Source organism: Anser brachyrhynchus, assembly GCF_964034855.1.
Source record: "Anser brachyrhynchus genome assembly, chromosome: 3".
Lineage (NCBI taxonomy): Eukaryota > Metazoa > Chordata > Aves > Anseriformes > Anatidae > Anser > Anser brachyrhynchus.
Genome location: NC_137696.1, coordinates 123,581,238 through 123,607,531, shown reverse-complemented (window position 1 = coordinate 123,607,531; position 26,294 = coordinate 123,581,238). Strand labels below are relative to the sequence as shown.

The 26,294-nt window shown below is 41.2% G+C and overlaps 1 protein-coding gene across 1 annotated transcript in view; it reads right to left on the bottom strand.

The window, feature by feature from the left end:
* Window positions 1-2,708: 2,708 nt before the first annotated feature.
* RP1L1 (RP1 like 1) overlaps window positions 2,709-26,294 on the bottom strand; it is a 46,777-nt gene continuing 23,191 nt past the window's right edge. The window contains exons 3-5 of the mRNA XM_080584942.1: window positions 12,397-12,562; window positions 3,177-10,404; window positions 2,709-3,077 (exon numbers count right to left, since the gene is read on the bottom strand). Coding sequence (XP_080441068.1) covers window positions 3,905-10,404; window positions 12,397-12,562 — 6,666 coding nt within the window. The 3' untranslated portion in view covers window positions 2,709-3,077; window positions 3,177-3,904. The remainder of the gene's footprint in view (window positions 3,078-3,176; window positions 10,405-12,396; window positions 12,563-26,294) is intronic.

The following is a 26,294-nucleotide window of genomic DNA, read 5'->3' as shown; positions in this document are numbered from 1 at the left end:
AATATGTACCACTTCCAGTGTGTCTCATGCCAAGATCAGAGCTGTGACTACCTGGCTTGGTGCCTTTCTGAACCCTGAAGGAATTGGTGCATCAGAAAGCAGAGGTTTTGCTTTGGTCCCTATGAAACCCAAACGCACATGACACGGTCCCTGCTAGTCGCTGCCAACACGGCGAGGGGAGTGGAGAGAGGCTCCAGGCTGTGTTTTGAACAGCATGGAGAGCTGTGTCTCCAGCATGGAGAGGCTCCAGGCTGTGTTTTGAACCAGGTGGATTGGTGGTACCTGACCAACTTCTAACTTGCAAAACTGGAATTCAAACATTTGCTCCACATGCCAATATTAGGATGCTACAGTTGAAGTGCTTCACCCCAACAGATGAGAGTCCCATGTCCCTCTCTGAATAAATGCTGGGAGACCCCGTCTCTTTGCATTGCCTGCAGAACCCAGGAGGACAAAAAACCTCATGCGCATGCCTGGAATTAGTGGTGTGAACCTATTCCCACTGTTGCCCTCAATTTGGTGCCTCCTTCTTCATTATAAATCAGTGCACATAACAGTATTTTTTTACATTTCTCACTCTGGATACCTTAAAGCCTGCTTTTTGAATTGTTTTGTGGAAACCTTGTAAAGTTTTCATACAGAGTCAAAAATATTGATGTCATGGGACATCACTGCAGAAGGGCAAACTTGCCCTGGAGCAATGTTCTGTCTCTCTGACCCAGACAGTGAACGCCAGAGGGATCACTGACACTGTGTGGGTGCTACCTTTAACCATGGCCATAAACCTAGGCAAGGAGGACTCAGGAGGTCTATTAAGGTTGTGTGAATGGTGGGTGCTTGGAGGCATTGTTGGAAAAGAAACAGCAGTTGCGAGCAAACAAATATGGAAGGGAATAATGAAAGACTACAGATTAGAGACCAGCTTCTGTTTGTCCTTCTAACCTGTCGGCACAACCAGCATGCAGTGCAAATAGACATACGTGATGTTCTTCCCTTGTCCTTCTTCTCTTGCCTAGGCGAAAGTGATGGCCTCAGGCTTGCAGCCAGCATATATGTGTATATAGAGATGATATTCCAGCAGTCAGAGCTAAATGGGGCCACTGCAGGGACTGGGCAAGAGGGAGGAGCACAGTGGCTTGATGATGTCCCACCATGCAGCCCAGGGAACACAGTTCACCAAGTGGAGATACAACCCATTTTGTCATGCACACTTGTTCCCAGGTCCTACAAGGGCACCTTGTAGGTAAGCTGAGTTGCTCAGCTTAATCACAAGATTGGGGTATCTTTTGGTTCTGACCTGGAATGGTAAAGAGCAGTTTTGGACAACAGAAAATCCATACCTGCTGTATTTCAGGATGCTTGCACAACATCTGCCTCTGTCTGCTCATTACCTGAGACCTCAAGCTGGAGGTTTTGCAATCAAATCCCACTCATACAAGAAATATTCACTTCTGTGTGAAGTCTAGCACTTGGCTTATGCAACACAATTTCTGCTTAAAACTTCAAATTGCATCCTAAAGACAGCTTTAATGGGACGAAGGCTACTGAACTGGTATTTGGAGCAGGTATGATGTTCATCATGTACTTTAGGTGTGACAGGTCAACCTGTCAGCCTGTATCTCTGTGCAACACTGAGACACTAGAAAATGCATGAGTCAGAGGATGCGCTGTGTCAGATAGGAATAAGTTGTCTTATTCCCGTACTTCAAAGCCAACAAGAGTTTTAACATTTAGTTTTAAGCCTGTACTTTAATCCTTTGAGACAGGATTTCATCTTACACGTACAATTTCTTTACATCCATGAATTTTAAGATACCGTGGAGCATCCCTCATATCTACAGGGAGCTCTGGACCTACAGGAGATCTGCACACCTTCGTACCAGCACTGGGACGTGAGACTCGATTTCCTATGCCTTCTCAACTGGCACTAAACATCTATGTTTAGGCAAAAAAATGGAACCCAAGCCATCTAAAAACTAGCAATCTTAGGTCTGACGATGTCTCCAGTGAAAACAGGGAACTGAGACAGGCAGATGAGACAAATGTTAAGACAGTCAGGGTTCAACTGAATTGTACCTAGAGAGAGGTCTAGTTCCACCTAGGGTGTCCTAGGAAACCCAAGACATGCACATAAATCTAACTTTATGATGGAGCTGCCCTTCCCCTTCTTAACTTCTGTGTCTTGAGGACAGTGCATCTGTCTTGGACTCCCTGGAGGATCTCAGCTGGCACTGTGAGCCTCTGGGAGGGTAGCTCAGCTGAGATCTAGCTCTCCATTGCCTACTTTACACAACTCCTTATGTCACATGCACCTCACATAAAGGATCCACATCTGGAGCTGAATCTTACTTATTAATTGGAGTGAAATGAATTTTATTTGTGGAAATCAATATATAGTGTATGAGTTTAAGAAAACGATTCTTGAAATGATAATATTAATTATTTCATTGTGAATATTGAATATTTCAACATGTCTACATGCATCATCACAAACCTGGCAAAATACTACACACATACTTTTTTCACCACACAGTTTAAGGCATTTTGCTTTTACCCTCTCTTAGATTTTTGCTGTTTTTATTTCTCCCTGTAAATTGTAGATAAACAGTTTCTCAAAGAGTTGTACACATGTACGCAGCTGAGGCATGGTCAGACTTCTGGCATTAGCTGGACATTTATTCAGAAATGTATACATTGCCCCAGTGGGGGAAAATAATCCAGTAATAGAAATGGTTGTTATATAAGGTTCCCAGTTCTATTGTGATTTGTATAGTCCAACCTCTCCAGTAAATGCTTGAGCCTCTTCCAGTTGTTTGCTGCAGCACAAATACTCTAACCTTTTCCATGTTAAAGATAAAATTAGTTAAATTTTATTGGTTGACTGCAAGGGCGAGGCACGGAACAGTTTCAGACCTTATTAGCTTTGGAACAGGGCCTCGTACAAAATTGTTTGAGGGATCCCAGATGATTGTAAAGTGCTTAAATACCAGCATTAGCATAGTAAAGGTAATGACAAGGAAGTAGATTTTACCCACTTCTGATTTCATCAATATTGAATTCAACCACTTCCCAGACACCTGACAGATCACAGATTTCTAGGTTGGAAGAGACCTCAAGATCATCGAGTCCAAACTAACTGACTAATCTAAACTAACTAACTAACTAAACTAACTAACTAACTAAATGAACTAACTCATCTTTTTCATCTACCACTGCATCACCATATACTACAGTGATGAGCACAGTACAAACAGATCGGTGATCTGGAAGAGGAGAGATCTACTGGGATGACCCTTTTGGATTTGCAGTGAAGTGAAGAATGATCTCAACATCTAAAGAAAAATAGGGAAAATGGGGAAAGACTTATTTCAGACCTGTTCTCTGTGTGCAGAGAGGGTAGATTAGGGTACGTCAGGGTAGGGTGGGTGGGGGGAATGAGTGTACACCTCTGTGGGCTCTGACCAGACTTTGGCAATGAATCCAGATTTTGTCACATTTCTGTGGATTGGCAATCTTTCCAGGAAAATGGCATGCAACAGACAAAAGGCATCCTGAAGTTACTCAGACATGATGCCCAGCAGAGCCACAGTTATTCAAGCAGCAACCAGCATGGCTTAAAGAGTAAGAATAAGAAGGTATCATAAACAAAACAGCCTTCCCTTTCTCCAAACCACCTTTCTATTGCAACCACTAAATCTTAATGAGTTTGCTAGCCCTCTAGAAATGAGGGCAGGTAATTGCAACTTTACTCACAAGATTCAAGATCAAGTTTAACACATTTAACTCAGAAGAAAAGCCAGTTACGATGGCTCAACTCACTGGAGATACTGCAATATGTAAATAAAATATACTTCAAAAAAAAAAAAAGGAAAGAAAGAAAAAAGCAGTTTTTTGATAAGCAGTTCTAGAAGTCCAGGTCATCCTGGTCAATCTCATCAGAGTCTTCTTTCTTTTTAATAGCCTGAACCTCATCAGTATGTTCATCCTCCTTTGGATCTGCACCTTCAGCATCTGCCTGTTCCTCATCTCCCAGAGGATCAGTGCATGAAGATGCTTTGTCCTCTTCTTCCTCCTCACTATCAGGATACATCTTTGAAGGTTTGCTGCTCTCATCACTTTGAACCTCTCCATTGGGGTGGTTGTTCATGGATTTATTATTATCGTTGCATTCCTCTTCACTTTCATCATCGGACCCCTTCTGGGATTGCTGTGAGAACTTTCCCACAGAAGAATAATGGAAAAATACAACTGCTTTGCTCAGAGTCTTTAGCCTTTTGCTGGTTTTCTTGCCTCTGGCTCTCTCAGAAGACTTGCTGTTGCCATTCTCTTCATGTTTCTTGTTTACCTGGTCAGGATCATCACCAGTGGGTTCCTCATCATTTTCCTCATATTTGTCACCACCTTCACTGTTTTCTTCCTCAGCTGAGCACGCCTCATCTTCTGACTTCAAATTTGCATCTTCCACTGCTTCAGCCTCATCTTGCTCAGCTTCTTCATTTCCTTCTGCATCATTTCCTTCAGGATTGTCATCAGTCACGCAATCAGCATCTCCTCTACATTCAGATGTCTCCTCCTCATCATCAGCCCCAATGTCCTCACCCTCTGGCTCCTGTGTTTCTTCAGCTTTGTTGTAAGTTTCATCTTCAACTTTGGACTCTTCTTCAGCTTCCTGCACTTCAGACTCTTCTTCAGCTTCCTGCACTTCATTTTGCATTTCTTCTTCTTTCTCTTCCTCTTCCCTGTTTGCTTCCTTCTCGTCTTCCTTTGTTTCTTCCTCATCTTTTTCTCCCTCTGTTTCCTCTTTTGCTCCTTCATTCTCTTCTTTCGTGCTTTCTTCTTCTTCCACTTCCTCCTCCTCCTGTTTTGCTTCTTCCTCATCTTCTTCTGCTTCTTCCAGCTCCTCTCTTGCTTCTTCCTCATCTTCTTTTGCTTCCTCATTTGTTACTTCTTCCTCTTCTTGCTTTTCCTCTTCTTTTTTGGTTTCTTCTTCCTCCTCCTTCATGTCTTCTGCTTCTTCATTTGTTTCTTCCTCTTCCTCCTTCACTTCTTCTTCCTCCTCCTCTTTGGTTTCCTCCTCATCCTTTCCTTTCTCCTCTTCCTCCTCCTTTGTTTCTTCCTCCTCCTTCACTTCTTTCTCCTCTTCCTCCTCTTCCTCCTCCTCTTTCTCCTCCTCCTTTGTTTCTTCTTCATTCTCCTTCCCTTCCTCCTCCTCCTCCTCTTTTGTTTCTTCCTCTTCATTCCCTACCTCCCCCTCCTCTCCTTCCTCTTCCTCCTTCTCCTTTTCTTCCTCTTCCTTCTTTTCTTCTTCTTTTGTTTCTTCCTCTTCCTTCCCTTCCTCCTCCTCTTTTGTTTCTTCTTCCTCCTCCACTGCCTCCTTCTCATTTGTTTCTTCTTCCTCTTCCTTCATGTCTTCCTCTTTTACTTCCACTTCCTCCTTTGTTTCTTCCTCTGCTTCCTCTTTTACTTCCTCATCTTCTTCTTCCTCTTTTGTTTCTCCCTCTATCTGCTCTTTTGTTTCGTCCTCTTCTTCTGCCCTCATCATTACTTCTTCTTCTTTTTCTTCCTCCTCTTTTTCTTTCTCTTCCTCTTTTTCTTCCTCTTCTTCTTCCTCCTCTTTCACTTCTTCCCCCACTTCTGTTTCTCCCTTTTCTTCTTCATTGGTTTCTTCATCCTTAACCTCATCCTCCATCTCACAGTTTTGACTCTCTGATTTTGGTTCTTCTACATCTTCATTCAACGTTGAGCCATCCTCTTCATTTAATGCTGCCTCCTTTTCTTCATTCCCTTCCACTTCCATTTCACCTAACTGAAGTTCACCCTCATCAATCTCCTCATTTGTATTGGTGTTTTCTGCTGCTTCCTCCACATGACTGCTGGCAAGTGCTTTGCTGTCCTGGGCTGCTTCTGAGATACAGGCTTCCTCAGGATCATTTTTCTTCCCCCTCAGGATCTGCTGTAAATCAAATGCTTTCATGACTGGGGCATTGCTAGCTGCCACTGGGGTTTTTGCGGGCTTGGAAGCCATTTTTTTCCTCACACAAGTGTCGCATGGGCAGTATTCCTCCTCGCTTGGTTGTTCACTAATACTGGCCTCAAAAGCTGCACTAAATACTGTATCTTCATCTGCATCAAATGATAAGTCTGATGTGTCAGCCAGCCTACTCTGGGTTCCAGTCTTGTCACTGAAGAGTGATTTTTTATGCATAGTCTGCAATCGTCGTCTCCTTTGCTCGGTTTGGAGTGTTGACTCACGCCTGAGTGGTTCATCTGGAGGTCTTGGCATCTTGGCCCCAGCTCTGCTTTTGATCTTCTTCAGCTCCTTCTCTATGCTTTTTTGTATCCTTTTGCTCACTTCCTCCTTCAGCTCCAGTATCATTTCATCCATCTGCTGGTTGTTCTGCAGGTTCCACCTGACTTTGAACTCATTCATAGCATTGACATAGTGAGCCATGAACTCCTTTTCAATTTTTTTTAGTAGTCTCAGGACCCAGATTGGGTCTGGATCCATTGAGTTCTGCTGGGTAAGGGATGTGCCCACACTGGTGGCCATATTGACCTTGGGCTCTGGATCTTTTACAGACTCTTTTCCAAGATGATCTTCCAAATCATCTTTCAGTTTTGTCCCACAGTCAACATCACTGACATTTGCACCAATGTTAGTAGCTAGCTGATCTACTGTCTCTTCAAGATTTTCTTTTGGGAGTGCTTCGTTTACAGCTTCAACTTCTTCAACAAGAACTTCTTGCTCTCCATTTTCAAGTAATTTGATATTTTCCTCGTTTTCATTTTCTCCCCCTTCCTCCTGACCATTTTCACAGTTACTGCACTGATCCTCCTTATTCTCTTCTGCCTCCTGATTTACAGAGTCCTCTCTAGTAAATTGCGCTTTTTCCTCACCTTTTGATTTTGAGCAGGCTGTTGAAGGTCGAGATGAATGCCCTTCCTTTTTACTCTGCTCCTCAGCCTCTGTCTGCTCAGTGGCAGTCTCTACATTTTCCACTTGCCCATCTGATTTTAATTCAACAGTTTTCTGTGCCGATAAATTGCAGTCCCTGGCACCAGCTGTACTCTCTTCTCCTGAGCCACCAGAACCACTGCTAACATCCACCCCAGAGGAGGACATGGGAGTGAAGTCATCATCTACAGATTTGGGGGCTTTAAAGCCACAAGCTGTCCTTTCCTGCTCACTTGCTTCTTGGCCTGAGCTTGGACCACTTTTTTCAGCTGTGTGTCCAAACCACAGGGCTTGAAAAATGTTTAGCAACTCCATATACCTTGGCTTATTTAAACATTTTGATTTATTTGATGGATCTTCTGACTCTTCATCAAGGAGTTGGAGACTGGCAAGACAAGTAATCAAGATGTTGGCAGAATTACTCAGCTTTCTCCCCATGGTGGGGGATACTTCGGGCAAGCTGTTTGATCGGTCAAATTTTGCTTCGTGTTTTGAACTGAGCAAGGCCTTCATGATCTGGACAGAAGTCTGGACAGAGACTGGCAGGTCTCTTCTGCTGTTATTATGGCTGGATGTAACTGACCGGCTGCATTCTGCTTGGTCGGCCTTGGCAGCTTCGGACAACATCTCGGAGTTTTGTTCCTGATTCACACACTCTTCAGCCCCTTCACTAATAGCTGTGACTTCTGCTGTCTCTTTCTCCGCTTCATCCGCTGCCTCATTTTCAGCTTCCTCCACATTCTTTTTTTCAGCTTTTTCATCCTCTGAGATTTCCTCAGCATTTGTGCAGTATGACACCTCAGTGGCTGCTTCTATGCATTCCTCTTCTGCACCATCCTCCATTTCATATTTCATAAGCAATGTTTCTGAAGGGATTTTACTTAGCCATTCTTGCACAACTTCTTCTGGAGATGTGTTTGGCAAAATAGATGGCATTAAATCACTCCATTCCTCCTGTATTCCTGTGTCTTCTAACACTTCCTCCACTTTTCCATTGCAAGAATCAGCAAGCTCTTTATTCTTCTGATCGTTTGCCTCGGTTGCAACTGATTTAGATCCAAAGGAAGTTGGTTTGGAGGAATCTACAACATCTTTCTGTTGTCTTCCTGTGGTAAGCACTGACTCAGTACCTATGCTGCTAATGGAGGAGTTCTTCAAGATGGCTGATCGTATTTTTTTGCTGTTTGGCTTCCCTTTTGGTGGGGCAGGGCAATGCATACTGCATATTGACACAGTCTCTGACAGTGAAACTCTGCTGGAATTTGACGTCTTCACATGAAGATTTCTGGTTTTAATCTGCCTCGATTTTGAAGACTGAGATATGTTTGATTGTGAGTATCTGTCATCACTTTCCTGGGATATCTGTGTCAACAAGCATTTGTCTTTTCCTTCTGACTTTGAAGAGATTCTTGAACTGACACTTGCAGGATTTCCATTCCTAATCCCAGTCTCGGCTGAGTGGTCACCTTTTGAACACACACTCTCACTTATACTTCCATGTCTTGAAGAAGCGGCCTCTGAATTCATCTTGTAATGACCCTCTCCAGCTTTTCCATTAGGGCTTGAAACACTTGAGCAGGGAGATGATGGCTTGCTACTTTCGTCTCCGTGACTTTTCTTCTTTGAGCCTTTTGAGGATTCACTGTACCCCTTGGTGGTACTTTTTGAGCTTTTCTCCTCAGTAATAACAGCAATTGCCTCTGCTTCACTAGTAGATGAAATGTTTGAGTGAAAAGACCCTGAATTATGAGACACGGGGTCTGCAATAGATTTTTTCCTGATTTCACATGAGCTTTTGGAGTAATTAGATACCCTGCTGCATGATCTTAGATCTTCTGCATGTAAAGAATTCTTTTTATTCTGAGTGGATTCAAATGAAGACACAGACATTTCAGATCGTGCATCCAAATGAAGATGGCTGTGTTTGCTCTTTTTCGACCCCCTGGAAGAGCAAGAGGCATTGCACTGAATGATCTCATCACTATCACTTTTCCTGCTGTTCCTGTCACTAGCTATGGAACGGGGAGTGCCTCGTGTAGAGCATTGTTCACCTTCACTGCTCTCATCTCTAACTGATTGGCTGCGCTTTGTTTTTGTTGAAACGGAGCTGACTTCATTGATTTCATTGTCTTCTTGTTCAACCTCCTCAGCTTCTTTCTTAGGGCAGGACTCACTGGAGAAGGAGGAGACCACTGCATTGTCTTCTGAGTGGTCATCCTGTTCACTCTTTGCTCTTGGTGTGCTACAGTTAGTAGACCTGCTGTGCACACTATTGGCAGGAGTGGAGCACATAGCGTTATCTTCCTGATTTGCCTTCTGAAGGCTGGAGGAGGACATGGTCCTGCCCACGCTACTTGTTTCCTCACATATATTCTTGCTCTGTCTGGACTGCAGAGATGACTTTGATATGACACTCCCAGCCCTACTGCTTTCAACCTCCTCTGCATCGTGCTTTAAGCACTTCACAGAGGAAACTTCAAAACAATTTTCATCTTCCTTTTGTGAGTTGGTTTTACTGGCCTCATAGTCTTCGGGGGCTTCTTGAGTATCCAGGTTATTTTCACAGCTTGAATGTGATACCAAGCCCACAGATGAAGGCCTCTGACTATTGCTTGTGCTAGTCCGGGTGTATTCTTGCTGGTCTTCTCCATTGGAAGCACCTGTAGACAAATCACTTCTACAAGTACACTTTCTAATAGATCGATATGCCACTCTGTTCTCTATAGTTTCTGAGTAGGATGAGGACTCTTGCACAATGTGCTCAGAGAATTCTTCACTGGATGTGGTATGGAGACTATCCACAGAAGCCTTTTTTTTGTGGATTACTCTCCTCCGGGAAGATGTGCTGGAGCATGATGACCGCGTGTGCCAGGTGCTCCGTACACTGGGCTCTTCCCTCTGGGAAGTGTGCATAGGGTTTTTCCAGATGTCGTAGTCCTGGTGTTTCTTGCCACAGCTATGACAATGAGCCTCATCACATTCTGATTCCTCAAGTTTTGACATGTAAGAATCGACATCACAAGGGTATAATGAATCATCTGCTTCTGAGCTGGCTTCTGGGTTCATTTTCTGTATAGGGTCTACTCCACTGTCCTCTACACCTGACTCTTCACAAGGCATCTGGTTCATCAGATTTGACTTTCTGATTTGGGTGGACCATTGCAAAGTCTCATCATTTAACAAGCGGAAGCGGACTTTCATCTCAACGGACAAGCTACCATCCTTGTTTACATGTACCCGTTTCTCTATGTCATCATTGACCAAGGAATGGACCAGCTCACCAGGCTTTGGATGTGAACAACTGTTTGAGAAAGACGCGCCAGTATCTGGTGAGGCAGCGAGACCATTTGGATATGACTTTTCTGATGATAAAGAAAATCTCATTGACCTATTGCTTGATGCTGATCGTGGATGGATGACACTTTTTTTGGCTTTCAATCCAAAGTTCACTGGAGTTTGAAATAAGAAAAGAAAGATGGAAAGAAATGTTAATTCATATAAAGATAACATAAAATACATAGATTGAATCCTCAAATTAGTGAATACTGATATTAGTCCATTAAAGCTATGCCAGTTTACATAATTTGAAAATTTGGCTTTGACATGGTGATGGCCATAAATGTTAAGCTAGAATAAAACAGAATAGTTTGGAATTAATAGTCTGTAGCAAAAGCTTCTAAATCTTAACGTCATATTTTTGAATTTAAATTGGAATACAAACATGTTTTTTGCAGCACTCAGTACTGCAATACATGCCAGTAAGGAAAACAAATAAACAGAAAAATAAACCAAAAAAAACCAAACCACCAAATAGAGCAATGTAGTCTCAGAGCTACGCTATTTATCACATTGCAAATATTTTCGTATTAAACTGTGCATGTTTTCATTCTTATTCAAGTGGGCGAACGTCCTAGGAGAAGTGACCCCCTTCTTTAACCAGCAGTCAAGTGTTACACATTTATTCTGCATCATCCACTTCTCCACTCACGTACTGGGAAACATAGGTATGGCCATGTAGAACAGATCCACACTCGGTACATGCAGGGATGTGTCACTATGAATAATTTTAATACTTATTAAAACATAAAAGGCAAATGGAAGTATAAGTTGGTGGTAATTAGAAAAAGTTGTAGTCATAGTGTGATAGTGAGGGAATTTTAAGAATTTTAATCCAAAGCACATCTCTGTGGCCCAATGCAGTGATCTGCACAGATTTATTGAGGTGCCAGACCCTTCAGTACAAGCAGAGTACATTGCTATCATGCTTTCTTGCAAGACATGAATCTATCATGTTCCTAACATATCCATTATTTTGTTCAGAACTTACTTGCATATACCTGGACAACCTTCATGCTTCTGAGGGCATGTGGATGTGGAGCCGAATGGAGGGCATTTTAGGAAGGGAGTACGTAACTAGGAACACACCAATCAAGATTAATAACACATGAAATAGCTGCTGACTATCCATCTTCATGCATTTGAACTGGCATGTTTTTTCAGTCCCTTGATGGACAAAGAGCTTCAGTTTGTTCTCACTGTTCTCTCAATTTTTTATGACTCAGAGAGTGAGTATTGGAGGTCTCTGTCCTTAAGTTTCTACAGTTAGTAGTCAACACACAAGTGAATGTATTCCAGGCTACTGCTATTGACAATGGGGAGAGGAATGGCCACCTCAGGGCATACTTCATTTCATCCTAAAACAAATCCCTAATAGAGGTGAGATGAAGTGCCCTCTAGAGATGGGCAGTTTCTCTTCATCTACTACTGAAGGTGGCTGGGATAATTATCTGCATATATTAGATTATCTGCATATATTAGATAACTCATATGAGGTGTATAAGAAATATCATCCTGAATAATGCATAACATACTCCTCCCTGAACATCACCTTTCCGTAAAAACATGTTTTGTTTCCAAAGGGCTACACTGCAGGTAGTTTTTAGTTCACACCCTGAAAAGTTATAGGTCATTTAAAGAAAGTATAAGAGAGTCTGAGAAACCAAGTCTGCTGACAAATACAGGGCATCTGCTGGTCCCGGTGCAGAAGTCCTAGTGTTATCTGACTGACAGACAAGGAGACAGAAGATTCGTGGGAAATCTCAAGGGTTTGGGGAGTCTCAGAGGCAGACACAGGAAAGGAGGGAGTTCTGGAAGGAAAAGGAGACACAGAGATATGAAAGAGGAAGGGAAGTCAGCCAGACACGGGGAGCATGTAAAAGAAAGACTGGAGGGTGTAGGGAGGAAATCCTAGAAGGAAACCAGAGAAAAAGAAGGGGAGGATGGAAATGCCTGGGAGGCAGAGAGAGGAAAGTACATTTTGCAAACGAGGCAGTGCACATGAGATCTGCACATTGGGTCAGTACAATAGGTGCCTGTAATCTCCATGTGGTGGGACACAGGCCTGGGGATGACTGCATAATGTGCCCCAGAGTTTTCCTTACTTTCATTGTTTTCGTTGACATTGTTGCTGTTGGAACGGGGAGCCAGGTCGGGCAGCTTCTCCACCGAGTGTTTCCTCAAATTCTCCATCGACACAGGTTTAAATGGCTCTCGGCCGACGCACACCAGCACGCTGGGGCAGTGAAGCAGAGCCTGCATGCTGTCGATCTGGAAGAAAAGAGAAGGAAGATCACCATGAGGTGACAGAGCAGACCTACATTTTACCTTCTAGATCTGGAATCAATTGACATTTAGATGCCACTTCACATAAACCTGGTTCTGGAGATGTTACAAATAGTAGAGAACTTTGGAGTCTATCAGAGGCTGTCGGCAGGCTCCCTTGCACTGTTCTTCCATTGAAGGAGAAGCTCTGTTTTGTTTTAATTAGATCACACAAGATAGGGAAGAAAAGGAAGAGATTGACTAAGGGAGGAGATATCTCATTTATCGGAAATTTTACCTCTTCTGGGAAAGAATTAAGCATAATAAATATGGCATTGAGGAAGTGGGTGGAACTGGTGGCTTCTCAAGTTCTCTTACAGATAATTATATTCTCTAATTCTTCTAAGTCCTGCACAGGACAGTAATTATCACCTGGCAAATGCTGCATGCCAGATTGATCATTAGTTTTCTCCCTTCCACTGCTCAGGAAGAGATGAGAACCGTGATTTTCCCTAATACTACCTCAACTATGGTCTCAAACATTACTTTAGGCATTGCATCCATGATGGACAGTGTGGGACACTGCTCATCAGCGTGGGACATCCCTGTTAAGGACTCGTTCCTCATGAGGACACAGGCTTACAGACTGCCTTGTCATCTCCACCTAATGATCTGTTGCTGGGTTCTGCACAGTCTTTCTTGGCATCTGCAGCTAGTAAGAGAGAGCAGGGTTAGAGGTGGCAAAAAGTCACTTTTAACCAAGCACAATGTTTGCACAGGATGTAAAGTAGCAGGACTTTTTATTTGTGCAGTAAGACTGAATCTGAGCTCTCAAGTAAAACACCTGATGGCTTCTTAACAGGGTTGAGAGGGTTCCCTTGCTGTCTGAGAGGGCTTCAGTGGCCAACATTTGGCCACTGTTCTGTCAGAGGTCTTATAGCCATGCTGTGATGTCCCTTCCTCCTCAGACTGCTACAGCAGGAGTACATCTCTGGAGCATATGGGGACATTCGATAAGAATTGATCGTGCAATGGGCTACCAAGATGTGAGCTGGCACTGGTGGTGGGCTGAGCACTCCTTCGCCCTTAAGATGCACCCTGACCTGACTGCATCACTAAATCATCAGCTCTTTAGTTAGCGACTGAGTACGGAAGAGAACAAGTCTCATAGGCACTCTGATGACAATTCTGCAATTGTCACACATGCATGGCACAATGGAGCATGAAGAAAAGCATCCCATAATTTTTTCTGTAGGCAAGGAATGCAGAATCAGACCCCCTTCAGAGCTCAAGCCCTTAGTTTGTGAAATGCTTCTGAGGTTTTTTGAGATTTGTTAGACAGTACAACTAGGGCTTTGAGAGATACTAGGATAATAGTGTTGGATGTTGTGCAGATAAGAGAACGGGAACATGAGCAGAGGGTGGAAGAACAAGCAAGACATGTAGAATTACACTGAAGGTCCTGTTGAACATGTCTAGTAAATTTTCTTACAGTAAAGCATATGGCATCATTTTTTTTTCCTGTGCGAATACACTGTAATCCCATCATTCTCCCATTATCTGAAACTTATGTTAAACATCACTGTATGCGAAGCAGCAAAACTTCTGAATCTACATTATTAGTATCATGAAACAAACAAAAAAAAAATAACCCACAAAGCTCAATTTATGTCTATTGCTTGTCATTTGTCAATAAATCCAATTTTGCTCTAAAGGAACACTTTCTAGCTAACTCAACAGGTTTATAGAAAGTCTATAATCTAATAAATGACAATATTTTGAGTAGGCTCTTGCTGCCTGTATATTTATTTTCCTTCTTTACTTGCCATTCCTTTTCTGTTTTCTTATTTATTCTGTTAGTGAGCTCTTTCAATGTGTCCTCATACAAGTAGAAAAAAATGGGGGGGGAGGGGGAGGAAGAGAGAAAAGGAAAAAGAGGGAGAGAGGGAAAATAATTAGAAATGAAATCCCTTCTGATCCTGATGTTAAACAAACTGCCTTTAAAGCCTCACTAGATTCAGGAAATTATTTGTAATTGTAAAAGACATTTTTCAGTGAAAGCTACTTTTTGCCCAGGTCATTTCCTTACCTGGTACTGTGCCTGTATACAGATGCTTCAGTTTCACTCATCACCATTACACTCTATGTGCAGAAAATAGATGGTGCTAATGACACATCTTCAGCAATCAATGGAGCTGAGCCAGCTGAATTATTGAACTTATGTTTATTGCACAAACCAAGTCCTTTCATATGGAATACACTTGTGTTGTGTAATATTGAATAAAGGGCCTGTCATGCAGTATTTCTGGCATCATCAGCTCTTTAGCAGTGTTTATGCCTGTAAAATAGACCTCCTTCTTCTTCCTACTATTTTGCAAACTTAATCTCTTTGAATTAATGATTGCAGAAATTCACCTAAGTTTGGAAAATCAGTACTTTGCAATGTTTTGTTGTTAAAATGATTTAAATAGTTGTAACTACATATGAATATTTTATAAGGGTTAAATAAATCATTTTTCTCACATTGATCTGGTTTAATGCAACATCCATTCTGCCGGGGAAGTTGAGTGCTGTGGGGTTTGGATAAGAGTTTGTCTCAATTTGCTTAGCAAAAACCTTACCCTTGTTGCTGTATGAATCACATCCTCCTAACAACAGGTCACTGCCTGGACTATACGGAGGCCAGACGTCTTCAGGGCAGTCAGCAGGACATCTTTTACTAGTGTTAACCCTCTTGGCCCTTTATAGCTACTTGCAGCTCTATCAGAGTCTCCTGGGATGAGGTCCATTCATTGCTTCTCCACCTTAACTCTCTTGAAGGCATTCATAGGAATTATTTCTGATGTGAAGTGATCAGATTCTGATCTTGTAGGCATGCCCGTGCCTACTGTTTGCTACTGAATGTGCTGAGAGAAATAGCAGCCCCATTTCAACCACTGGCTGTTCTGGAGACTGTGTCACACTGCTTACAACAGGAAACAACGTGGAAACTAGGAGCTTTCTTTTCCTATCCCAAAGGAGACGCAATGGTGTTCTTCTGCTTGGATGTGACAACCATTGGATAAAGAGTTGTTGCAGCCCTTTGAGGCTGTATTTTCCATGCAATTTTTTTGTCATTGATTTTCATGCTGGGGGGAGGAAACAGAATATCAAAGGGAAAATTGGTAAAATAGTTTGAGATATAGGATTACAGGAATTGGCAATAACTCTATGGCTAAAAGCAGACACAGTAGCTATTCATATTTCAGAAGCAAGTGATCCCCAGAGAAAGAGATGAAATACTAGATCTGATTAAATTCAATTATGGAAGAATAATCTGATGTTGAATCACTGTAAGAGGGGGGAATGGAGAGGAGAGGTTTTGCAGAGAGGACAGTGCAAATTCCAGCATATGGGAATCTGCTGTCCAAGGCTGAGATGTGCCTTCCTAAGCAGGATCCTAGGTTAATTCTCGGGAGTTCTCCCTGCAGTGACCTGTTCTGGGTTCTAGGCTTTTCATACAACAATTTGTACAGTGCTTTTCATAAGCAGCTTCTAATAAAGGAACATATTACCATCATCTCTTGCAGACAAGTTGTGAAGGATGCCTGTGAAGGAAGGGGCATCCTTCTGTAAACGTTGAAAACAAGGGACCGGAAGATAACAGATTTTGCCTCACATTTTTGACATATAAAAGTTAGGTGCCTAGGACAAAGTTAGTCAACCAAGGCTGTACAGTCCATGTAGAGAGGGCAATTCCAGAACTGTGCATTGGACTTCTCTCCCACTGTGAGACAAATCATCCTCTGGAGATGCCTCTTTCTCCTTTGGTATAGGAACAGCTTGGAATAACTAGGACAGATATAGACATCTGAACTAAGACAAACTCCAGCTAACATGGCCATGCAAAAGTCACACAGGAAGTGTGATCTGAGTTGAATATTGAATACTGGCCTCCAGGCTCCCAGCCTTGTGCTTCTTGTTGGAAGTCTTATTATTTCAATGAGTTGCTCCTGTTAATTGTGATTTTAGGAATACAGTCACTATTAACTTCAGCTGTATATTATCACGTGTAGTATAATCTCAGTATAAGGAAAATCAGTAATAAAACATGTCAGGCCAAAAATTATAGATGTGGGCTGAAGTAGAGAGAGACGATCCCTGCAGTAAAAATTAAAAGATTTTAAAAGGCTCTTTAACTTCATTGCAACAGGTTAAAACCCAGGACATTAACGGCTGTTGTCCGACCTGTATTGGAGTGGATAATTTATTTATTTATACAGGAAATTCCATTTAAGCATAAGAAAAAAGTAATAATTGTGAGGGCGGTCAAACACTGAAACAGGTTGCTCAGACATGCTGGGGAGTTGCTACCTTCCAGATATTCAAAACCCAACCGGACAGAGTCCTGAGCAACCTGCCCTAGCTGACTGTGATTTGGAATTAGGGGTTGGAGAAGATCTCCAGAGACCCCATATCACTTCAGCAATACTGCGATTCCGTGATTTATCATTGAAGAGGTGGTTGTTGTTTTCATAAAGGCACCAGACTGAAGATTAATGTGGTGGGACTGAAGAAAGTAAGAGGTTTTGTTTGCCTTAGTGGTCACAATCAGTTAGGAGAAATAAATGCCATTAGGGTGGGATGTGTTTCAGTCTAAAGCAGTCACCTAAAAAAAACTTAAGTATTTGTTGTTTTCTTTTAACGTAGAGGAGAAAGAGGGAGAAGATTAGAAAATGCCCCAGTGGTTACTGAAAATGGTGGTTACTGATTGGCCTGCGCAGAGATTTTCCAACATGAAAATTTTCTTTGTTTGCTCAGAAATGCCGTTTCCTTTTCTGAGCAGGGGACTGTTAGGAAATCCTTCTGGTAAACAAATTTCTCACTTCCCTCAGGCTGTCAAATCAAGATTCTTGAGTACCCATGGCAGGATACCATATTACAAGAAAACAGTACTGGATCTCAGTTCAACATAGCTTTTACAAACAAAAACAGCTGACCACAGACACTCAAAATCTGGTTATCACCTGAAAGAATTGTGTCGGGGAAGGGAATGCCCTGCCCTACAGTTTTTCCATTAGTTCATTACACTTGATTGTAAAAGTCATCTTTTACAATTTAGCTTTCTTGTATATTTGGTGGAGAACAATCAATATGCCTGGGGGACTGGTTGTTTCACCCCAGGAAAGCCACCTGATACAGGTGATACACCCCCCATTAGACATGCCTGTCTCTCTCTGACTAGAAAAAAAGGCAACCATCTCAGTGCACTTGTCTAAATGTAGATACCTAGAGGAATTTGAGATGTTCTAGGTTATCTAAGATGTGTGCAAAGATGGTAGACAGGATACTAGATAAACATGAGACCTTTGCTCCACCAGACTACCACATGAAGCCCAAGCAGGACACTTCTAACACATTTATATGGAGATGGGTAGAAAATTGTCTTCTTGTTCAAGGTGAATCCAAAAACACGGTAACTTCAAGAATATTCTAGTCTATAATAAATGAACAGTCAGGAATAAAGTAAAAGAAAATGAATGGCTTGTGATAAATATATGTGAGGGGTTAGGAAAGAGTTCCTTTGGATCTCTCAATGCCCTGCTCAGGCTCCATTCAAGCCCTCCTCTGAGTTCCCTTAAAGTAATTACCCCATCATATGAGCTTGTGGGAAGCCTTGCTCACAGTTAGAGGCACTTGCAATTCAGACACAAAAGCCACTAAACAAAATTTACAGGGAACAGTCTCTAGCAGTTTACTCTCAGTGGGCTGAAATAGACTCCCACTAAAGTTTTATTGCACAACTCCTGAAAATGAAATGATGTCTCTTGGTTCTACTGTAAGGCCTGATCCAAATACCACTGGAACCAATTGGGACAAACATATTGACCTCTACATGGACCAAGATCAAAGAGAATTATGGAGGCTGTGAGTGCAGTTCTGGACCAGGAAGCAGAAAACTTGTTGCCCATACTTATCTCTGTTGAACAGTCTTTGTTCATATCAGTCAACTTCAGGCCCAAAAACTCTGTGGTATCTTAAACATCAGGTGTTGTCATGTGAAAATATAAAAAAAAAAATAGCTGTGCTTTAAATCTGCACAGACTCTTCCAAGGAAATGTTGGCAATGTTCTTAAGTTTTCAGTGAAGTCTTTGCACTTCTGACAATGTAACTATGATTTTACAAAGCAATAAAACTTCTGTTTTCTTGTGTGCTTCATTATACTATAGCACAAGAACTTCCTTTCACTATGAGGTATGTCATATATGTATCACCTATTGTGTTATTTAAAAACAAAACCAAAAAATAATAAAATAAAATATAAAAAAACAAAATGAAATAATAATAAAAAAATGAATAGAGATTAATTACTCTGAGCCCCATTGTGAAGGTGACCATGTGTGAGGCAGAAACAAAAAGACCTCATCTCTTCTGAACTACATCTTTTTTCTCAGCCTGGGTTTGGTCAGTTGGAGAATGGACTGTCTCCAACAGATGTTACTGTATGGTACCAAGCACAAAGGGACTGTGATCTCAGCAAGGACCTCTAGGTGCTACTGCAACACAATTAATAATATAACAGCCATCGATATGTAAAGCAGAAGAAAGACCAGCATAACATCTCTAAAATAAAGAACCTTTTGCTTATTTTAGAGAACATGATGTGCTCTGGCTCTTCCCAGATAAGAAAGGCCCTGTGGAAGCTGTACTCATCTCAGAAGCTGAATAAAAATACCAGTTCCTGATGAAGGTAAAATGTAGGAGGTACCCTTTGCTCTCCCTCTTCTGGCTGCCAGCCAACCAAGGACATTTGAAAGAATCGGGGAGAGAAAGACAGAACGGGGAAATAATGCAAGACATGGTTGAGATCACAAGTCCATAAACTGATCCACCTTTCAAAGGAGTGCAGAGATGCGAGGGAGAAACAGGAAAAGCTTGTAACAGACGTGTCCAAGAAAAGGCTAACGGGCTGAGTTCATTGCCTATCGTGCTGACTCATTGCCTCATTTCCTTGATCTCTTTCATCTGTTGCTTTTTGGGTTTAATTCAGATTTACAAACCCTTTGGGGTGCGAATAGCCTTACTGTTTTGTAGTTGTACTGTGTTCAATACAGGAGGATACAGGCTCTGAACTGGGGTATCTCAGTTTAACAGTAATAAATTTTGTATTTTGTTAATTTGAAGAACTCATTTGCCAATTTTGCACTGAAGGAATTAGAGAGTGGTTCTTCTGGGGAGTGGTTTTTTAAAGCTATGCTAATCCGTTGGTCAGAATGTGAGTAATGGGGTGTTGCCACTCCATGCCCACATACATATTAGCAAATTAGCAGAAGAAAAGAAGATGAAAGGTACAAGAAAGAGCATTAATTGACCTCGCTTTCTCTAACATCAGCATGGGCAACCCCTTACACACCCTGCTTCAACAGAACGCCCCGTTTGCCACCTGCGGAAAGGTTGGTGGGCCTCGTGGACATGGCATGGGTGTGGACTTGATGAGCAGCCAGAAGGCTCTCCCGTCACATGAGAAGAAAGGCAGAGCAAGAGCTAATATTGAACTTAAAATGGGGAACTGGAGTATAGAAATGGATCTAATCCTTTACAGACTGTAGCACCCACCTGACTAGTCCAGAAGAAACTACAGAGCATCCATTTCTCTCCCATGGCACGCCAAAATTCATATGATCTCCTACAGGCTGTATCAAACCTAGGGTCCTAAAATCTATATGCAGGAAGCAGGACAGATGCCAGTGTCTCAGAAATAGCAGATAATTTGCTAAGCATATTACATGCTGCTACACTTATTTGATAATTATGTCATGGGAATAGAAGCCTGTCCGTTATTTCAGATGCTGAAATGCAGCAATATTAGATGATTGGTCATACCAACACTTCTCAAAACATCAGTCTACTACAACTGTTCAGACATGAACTGCAGGAACATTTTCCTATGAGCTGTCCAGTTTTCTGTTTTGACCAGTGTGTAAAACTTCATGAAAAGTGATAGCTCTGGGAGTTGTGATCTGGAAATCAGGCCATGAAGCGTTCAAACAGCCAAGTAAAATATGTGAAAGATAAAGTAATAATGCACTTCACTGCTTTCTCTGTCAACCACAGGCAAAGATCATGTTTACCTAATACACTGCTGGCAGCTTTTCCTTGAGGACTTAAAGATGCCTTTTTCCTGCACGTGGCACTTTGCGCAGGCATAAAGAAAATGTTCTGAGTTTGGCCCTGGACATAGTCTGGACAAACACATCCTTCAGCAGGCCAGGGGAAATACTGCAATCAGGAGTTCAGTGGCCAGTGGAAACTGTTTGAGTAGCAGCAGCAAAGAGGAAGGAAGAGTAAAGGATGAAAAAAAAGGCATTAAAAAAAAAAAGAAGAAAAAAAAGTAGAAAAGCTTTAAAGAAACAAGTGAAGAGGATGACAGTGCGAAGAAAACTGATTTACAGCTGGGTGCATCTCAGAGGACAGGCTGCTAGGATTGTATGAGAAGTGCCACGACTACTGCCTTTGTGGAAGGTGAGAATGTTTCTGATGAAGACTATGGGTGTCTTTCTGAGGATTTCCACTAAGTGCTGGATTGAGGCGGGGAGGTCTCCACACCAATCAAGTTCACATGCAAGCTTTTGATGACCTTTTCCCTACCCAGTCAGCCCATAAGCTCAAAATGAGACTGAAAAATTTTCCGATTGTGAATCAGTTAGAGAAACAGACACAAAATTGCTGTTGAGGGTGCAAATTTCAATGTAAAAGAGAAGAAAGTATTTCTTAGAAAGTTTCTCTTGCAGATATTTTCCACCTTCGGACATGCTGTGATTCCTTCCTTGAGTGTTTGCCACCCGCTTCTTTGTCACTGGATTCATTATATCTGGTCCATCCAACATCAACGTTTGAAACTCATGAGTCAGACTAATATCAACCCCACCCCAAGTACCTGGCCTCGTCCTCTCTGAGGGCAGGATTAGCCTAAAAATTGACTAGTCTTAAAAAATGCTAAGCATTTGGTTCTTGTGATTAACCTTGTGGTAGCTGAGTCAGTGGGAAGGATATGGTTCATGAGATTAAGCTTTTCCCTGTGAACAGAAGTTCTCAAAGCTTGCTCTTTTTATATGGGGAATACCTACACAGTTGGTGAAAAGTTACTCCAGCTGGAAGCTGTGGGGGGAAGAAGAGGAGTACAACATAGATGCATTACAACTACCTGTACGTAGACACACTGGGACTGAGTATACAAACCTCCTGCTTCTAGATCAAGTCCATAGATCCGTCTGGCTTTACTCTATGGTCTTACCATCCTGGGCATCTCTTACATGAAGTATTTGTACAATAGGCTTCATTGAGTTCCAAGGATACAGCCTACGATGGTCAATAATAGTATGATTCTAGTAGCACAGAGCATAAAGAAAAAAATATCTGGCTGGAAACTCTGCTTTAATTGAACAGATTTCTTTATTGAGACCAGGGCTTCACCCCCCAATTTGCTAAGTTTTCTGTACAAATATGAAAGCTGGTAACACAGTAGAAGTAGCTCCCTGGTACTAGGGAGATTTATTTCAAAATAAAATGGCCATCAAAAGAGAACTAGACCTTGCTAACTGAGTTGCAGCAGAATCCTTTGGACTTTCTGCTCAGGGCCTGAATGAAGAAGCAAATTAATGAAAATGCAAAAGATAATTTCTTTTTTTTTCCATTATTGGTAAAAATTCAAAAATCAGCATTTGGAAAACTAGGTATCTCTATAAAATAATGCTGCTTTTACTTCAAAAAAAGTATTTCCATAAACAGTGATTTCTACTTAAATTACTAAAAGCAAATTCACATTTATTCCAGGAGAGGGTGGAATTCTGCTATTCTTGGTACTCTAGGTAAATGAATAAATAGAAGCATCATGTTAACAAATATTACTGCGTATACTCAATAACATTATTGGAAATGTCTTCACCCTGGATTAAATTCAAAAGAATTAGAAAGTAATTACACTTTGCTACATTATTATTGAAAGAACAAAATCTCCTGAGGCTAAGGGAGTCATTTGCATTTGGTGTATGTTAGATAAGAAAGTATTAGATTCGGTATATGTTAGATAAGAAAGTGGCTAGCGCACAGAGTCCATTTAACTACATCTTGTAAGGCAAGGGGCCAAATGATTTCAGGGCATCTCTCAAAGTTTCATAAAACACACCTGGATATGAGTCTTCTTATGGATCAGGTTCATGGAAAGTTTTGATGAGGTTTACAGATCACTTGTGTAAATCTCATTGGAGTCATTGTGGTTTTGGCACAGAATCAGAGAATATTGAACCTGAAACCTGTGGTTTGTTTTTAGACTATGAGTCACACACATGGTGGGTGGAAAGTGGTACGGCTCACTTGATAACAACGATTCACACCAGATGAGGGTCTGAAATTGGTTACAATTATTCATACCTGAAGACAGCATGAAACCAAGTGTCACGATGAATATGACAACACGCAATGATAAAATTAACTATCCCAAGAAAGGAAATTATCACCTTTCTTCTATCATTGTTTATATGTGCACCACATTTTAAACCAGATCATTTACCTTCATGTATCCTATTTCCCTTTTCCATCAGGGTCTTGATGACACCTGTCATTAAGACAGATGAGCTTGGTAGACAGCCCAAACGTGAGTGGCCTTGAGGATGCCTGCGGGCAGTCTACAGATATCCTAGAAACGGCTATATGGATGTGTAAATCTGAGTCAGGAAATATGTCAGACAAGCCTGTTTCCTGGCCTTGCACCCTAAGGTCACTGTAGATACAGTCATTATCAAGAATGATTTAGTAATAATACTTAGGCCAATACCTTTACTAGTAACAACTAAAAATAAAGGTTCTATCTTTACCACTAAATGAAGTAATTCTGGATCCAGAGCACTGGAATACAGTTGCCTGTACTGTCGAATTCCTAGAATGGTCTTTGGTGCCTTTAAAGCCTGGATGAACTGGTATTCTTTCAAGCAATTTTTAGGCAGATCTGGGTGTTAACACAAGGGAATGTTTTGGAATATACATAGTACGGGTATGGCCACATAGTGCCGTTTGGTCTCAAGGCCAGAGTAGGTGCCCTGAGACTATTCTATTTACTGGAATAGCTGTAGCCCATAGTGCTACTTCTAGTTTATGAAGATCTGGATCTACAGGCTGCTGGAGGCTGGGATGATAAGATGGGTAAAGAATCACTTCATATGTGCCCTTCTATCTTTTCTCCAAGTCTGCCTATCTTTCTCCAGCTGGCCACTGCCAAAGATGGCTTGATTTGAACCAGAGTGGTTGATCTTGACACAGCTCCTTGTGTCTCTCATTCCAAAATCTATACAAACACAAAAGCAAAATGAGGGTCCCTACCCCAAGGAGTTTCTAATAGCTAACCCTTTACATTCTCCAGTTAGTGGTGACTGGGGAAGCATTCCTTCATTCCTTCAGTCGTGATTGTTCCCCTTATTAACTCATGCAGTAATTCTCTGATCCCTCGAGGAAATATTGTTGTATTCAAAGCTCATTCTGCAATGTTTTCTCTTTTAGAGAAAGAGGGTCTTTCTGGTTATCTGCTCTGCCTTTCTGCATAACAGACTCCACTCATCAAATATAATAACTTACGGTCAGCCTTGAGTGCGCCTAAGGAAAAAAAAAAAAAAACAAAAACAAACAAACCAGCATCTAAGTCTTGGCTAGACTCCAACAAACACAAAACTAGCCACATCCCTTGGAAAACTCTTCTGACGGTTGATAAATCCCATTTGAGAAGCTCATGGTAATTGCCACCAGTAGCCATAAACTATGTAGACTATTTGCCATAACACAATGTGGTTTCAAATGGCATACAAGAAAGAGTATTGGATTTTAAGGAAGAACTTGTTCTTGTTTTAAGTAGATAACCAGTAAAAGGATGGCCTAATGGTTCAAGTAAGTGCAGAAATCATGAGATCTTGGACTAGAGACACCTTCGTGTTGCTGGCTTCCCGTGACTTAGAAAGTCCTAATGACCATGGAGCTGGTGGATCCTGGAGGACTGCCATTTGTAAGTGAAATCCTCTACTAGTGTGTAGTTGCTGTCATGTAATACTACACATAATTTCTTGTATTTTAAATGTCTGTGAGGGTTTCTGGCCTTTCTATGATCTCCCTTTCTTTGCCTCAAGAGGCATTCTTCCCACTCCAGAGGAAGGTGGTAGGGATATGCACATAGGTGCACTCTTCTGGGGTTTGACCCACGGAAAATGGACATCCACCAGAGTGGATAATAACTTCCCGGAACAGAGATGAATGTCTTTCTGATGGAGAAGATAACCTAGAGGTTTTACTCTAGCTCTTGTTACTGAGATATCTGTTCTTAGTAGCACATCTGGTTCTTTTTTAGGGAAGAATTACACTAGATATCCCTAGTAAAAATGAGGCAAGCTGCAATTTTCAACAGTATCATCAAAGAGATCTTTAGATGTAGAGTTCCATGTCTTGTGTTTACTAATATTTAAATATATACAGTACTTTAAAACAAGTTTATGAATAATTGGGTCTGGGTTAATTTCTCCTGATTTTATGCGACTAGTATGAGACAGTCTTCTCATCTTCCTCTCTAGTTAACAAAATGAGGCAATTACCTCCTAATGAGCTGATCAGATTTAGATGAAAGATCCAAGTCTATCTGCTTTTAGTACACAAACTTACTTGCACACAGTTTCACTGTCAAGTAAATGGCAAATCAATGTTAACCTAATTAACAGATTTCTCTATGTGGGAACTAAAAGCAACGCTCATCGAGTTAATGACCTGTAAACCAACAACTAGAACCTTTACCTGAAAGGACTTACACTTGCTGAAAATTTAACTTCCTTTTTTATTTTTTTTTTCCTAAACTAAAAGCAATTGATGCTTAAGAGTATTTCCCCTTACATTGGCACAAAATCCAGTCTACTGTTACTGTACAACACATTGAGTTTCACCTCAATCAAAGTTTCAGGAGATAAAGTAAAAATTTAAATTTTTTTAATTTAATTCTAATAGAAATAATTAATAAAATTCTAATAGAACCACTCTGGAATTATACCAAGATTGTAATCAACATCTTTCAATTAATATTTCTACTGACCTGAGTTTTGTATAACTATAAAGGCTAATTCTGAATTCATAGCACTGAAAGACTCTCAGACCTAAGAGCAATCCAGGCCCCTTAATCAAGGCCATAGAAGAAACAACAAGCAAAGAGTCTGACCTTTCCCATAAAGACCATAAAGTACTATTTTGAAAATGTGAGAGGTAAATAAGCAAACAAATTGGAGCAATATAGGACAAAATAACAGCAAAATAAATGTGATCGTAAAAGTAAGATCTCTGCTGGCCTCCAATGGATCTTGAAGCTACAACAACACCCTTAGCTGTACTATGTATTAGTATTCTGCATAGCTACCCCTTCTGATTTTGTTCAGTGGGAAAAAAAAAAAAAAAGATAAAATATTCAGCTCATTGGCTTCATGAAATCACTGGCATTTCTTCTTTTTCAGGTGAAACCTTAGGCTAAAGCCAATTAAAAAAAAAAAAAAAAGGAGAAAAAAAAAAGACAACATAAAAGTTATAAAAATAAATGAGAAAAGTTTTGTCCAGGGAAGAAAAAGTACTGATGCGCAAAAAAAAAATTAAAAAAAAATTTGCAGTCTGAAAGGTATATTTCACTGTGAGTTATGAGTGAATTCAACTTCAAGGTTTACTGTAAACATTTGTGGACTAGGTGGG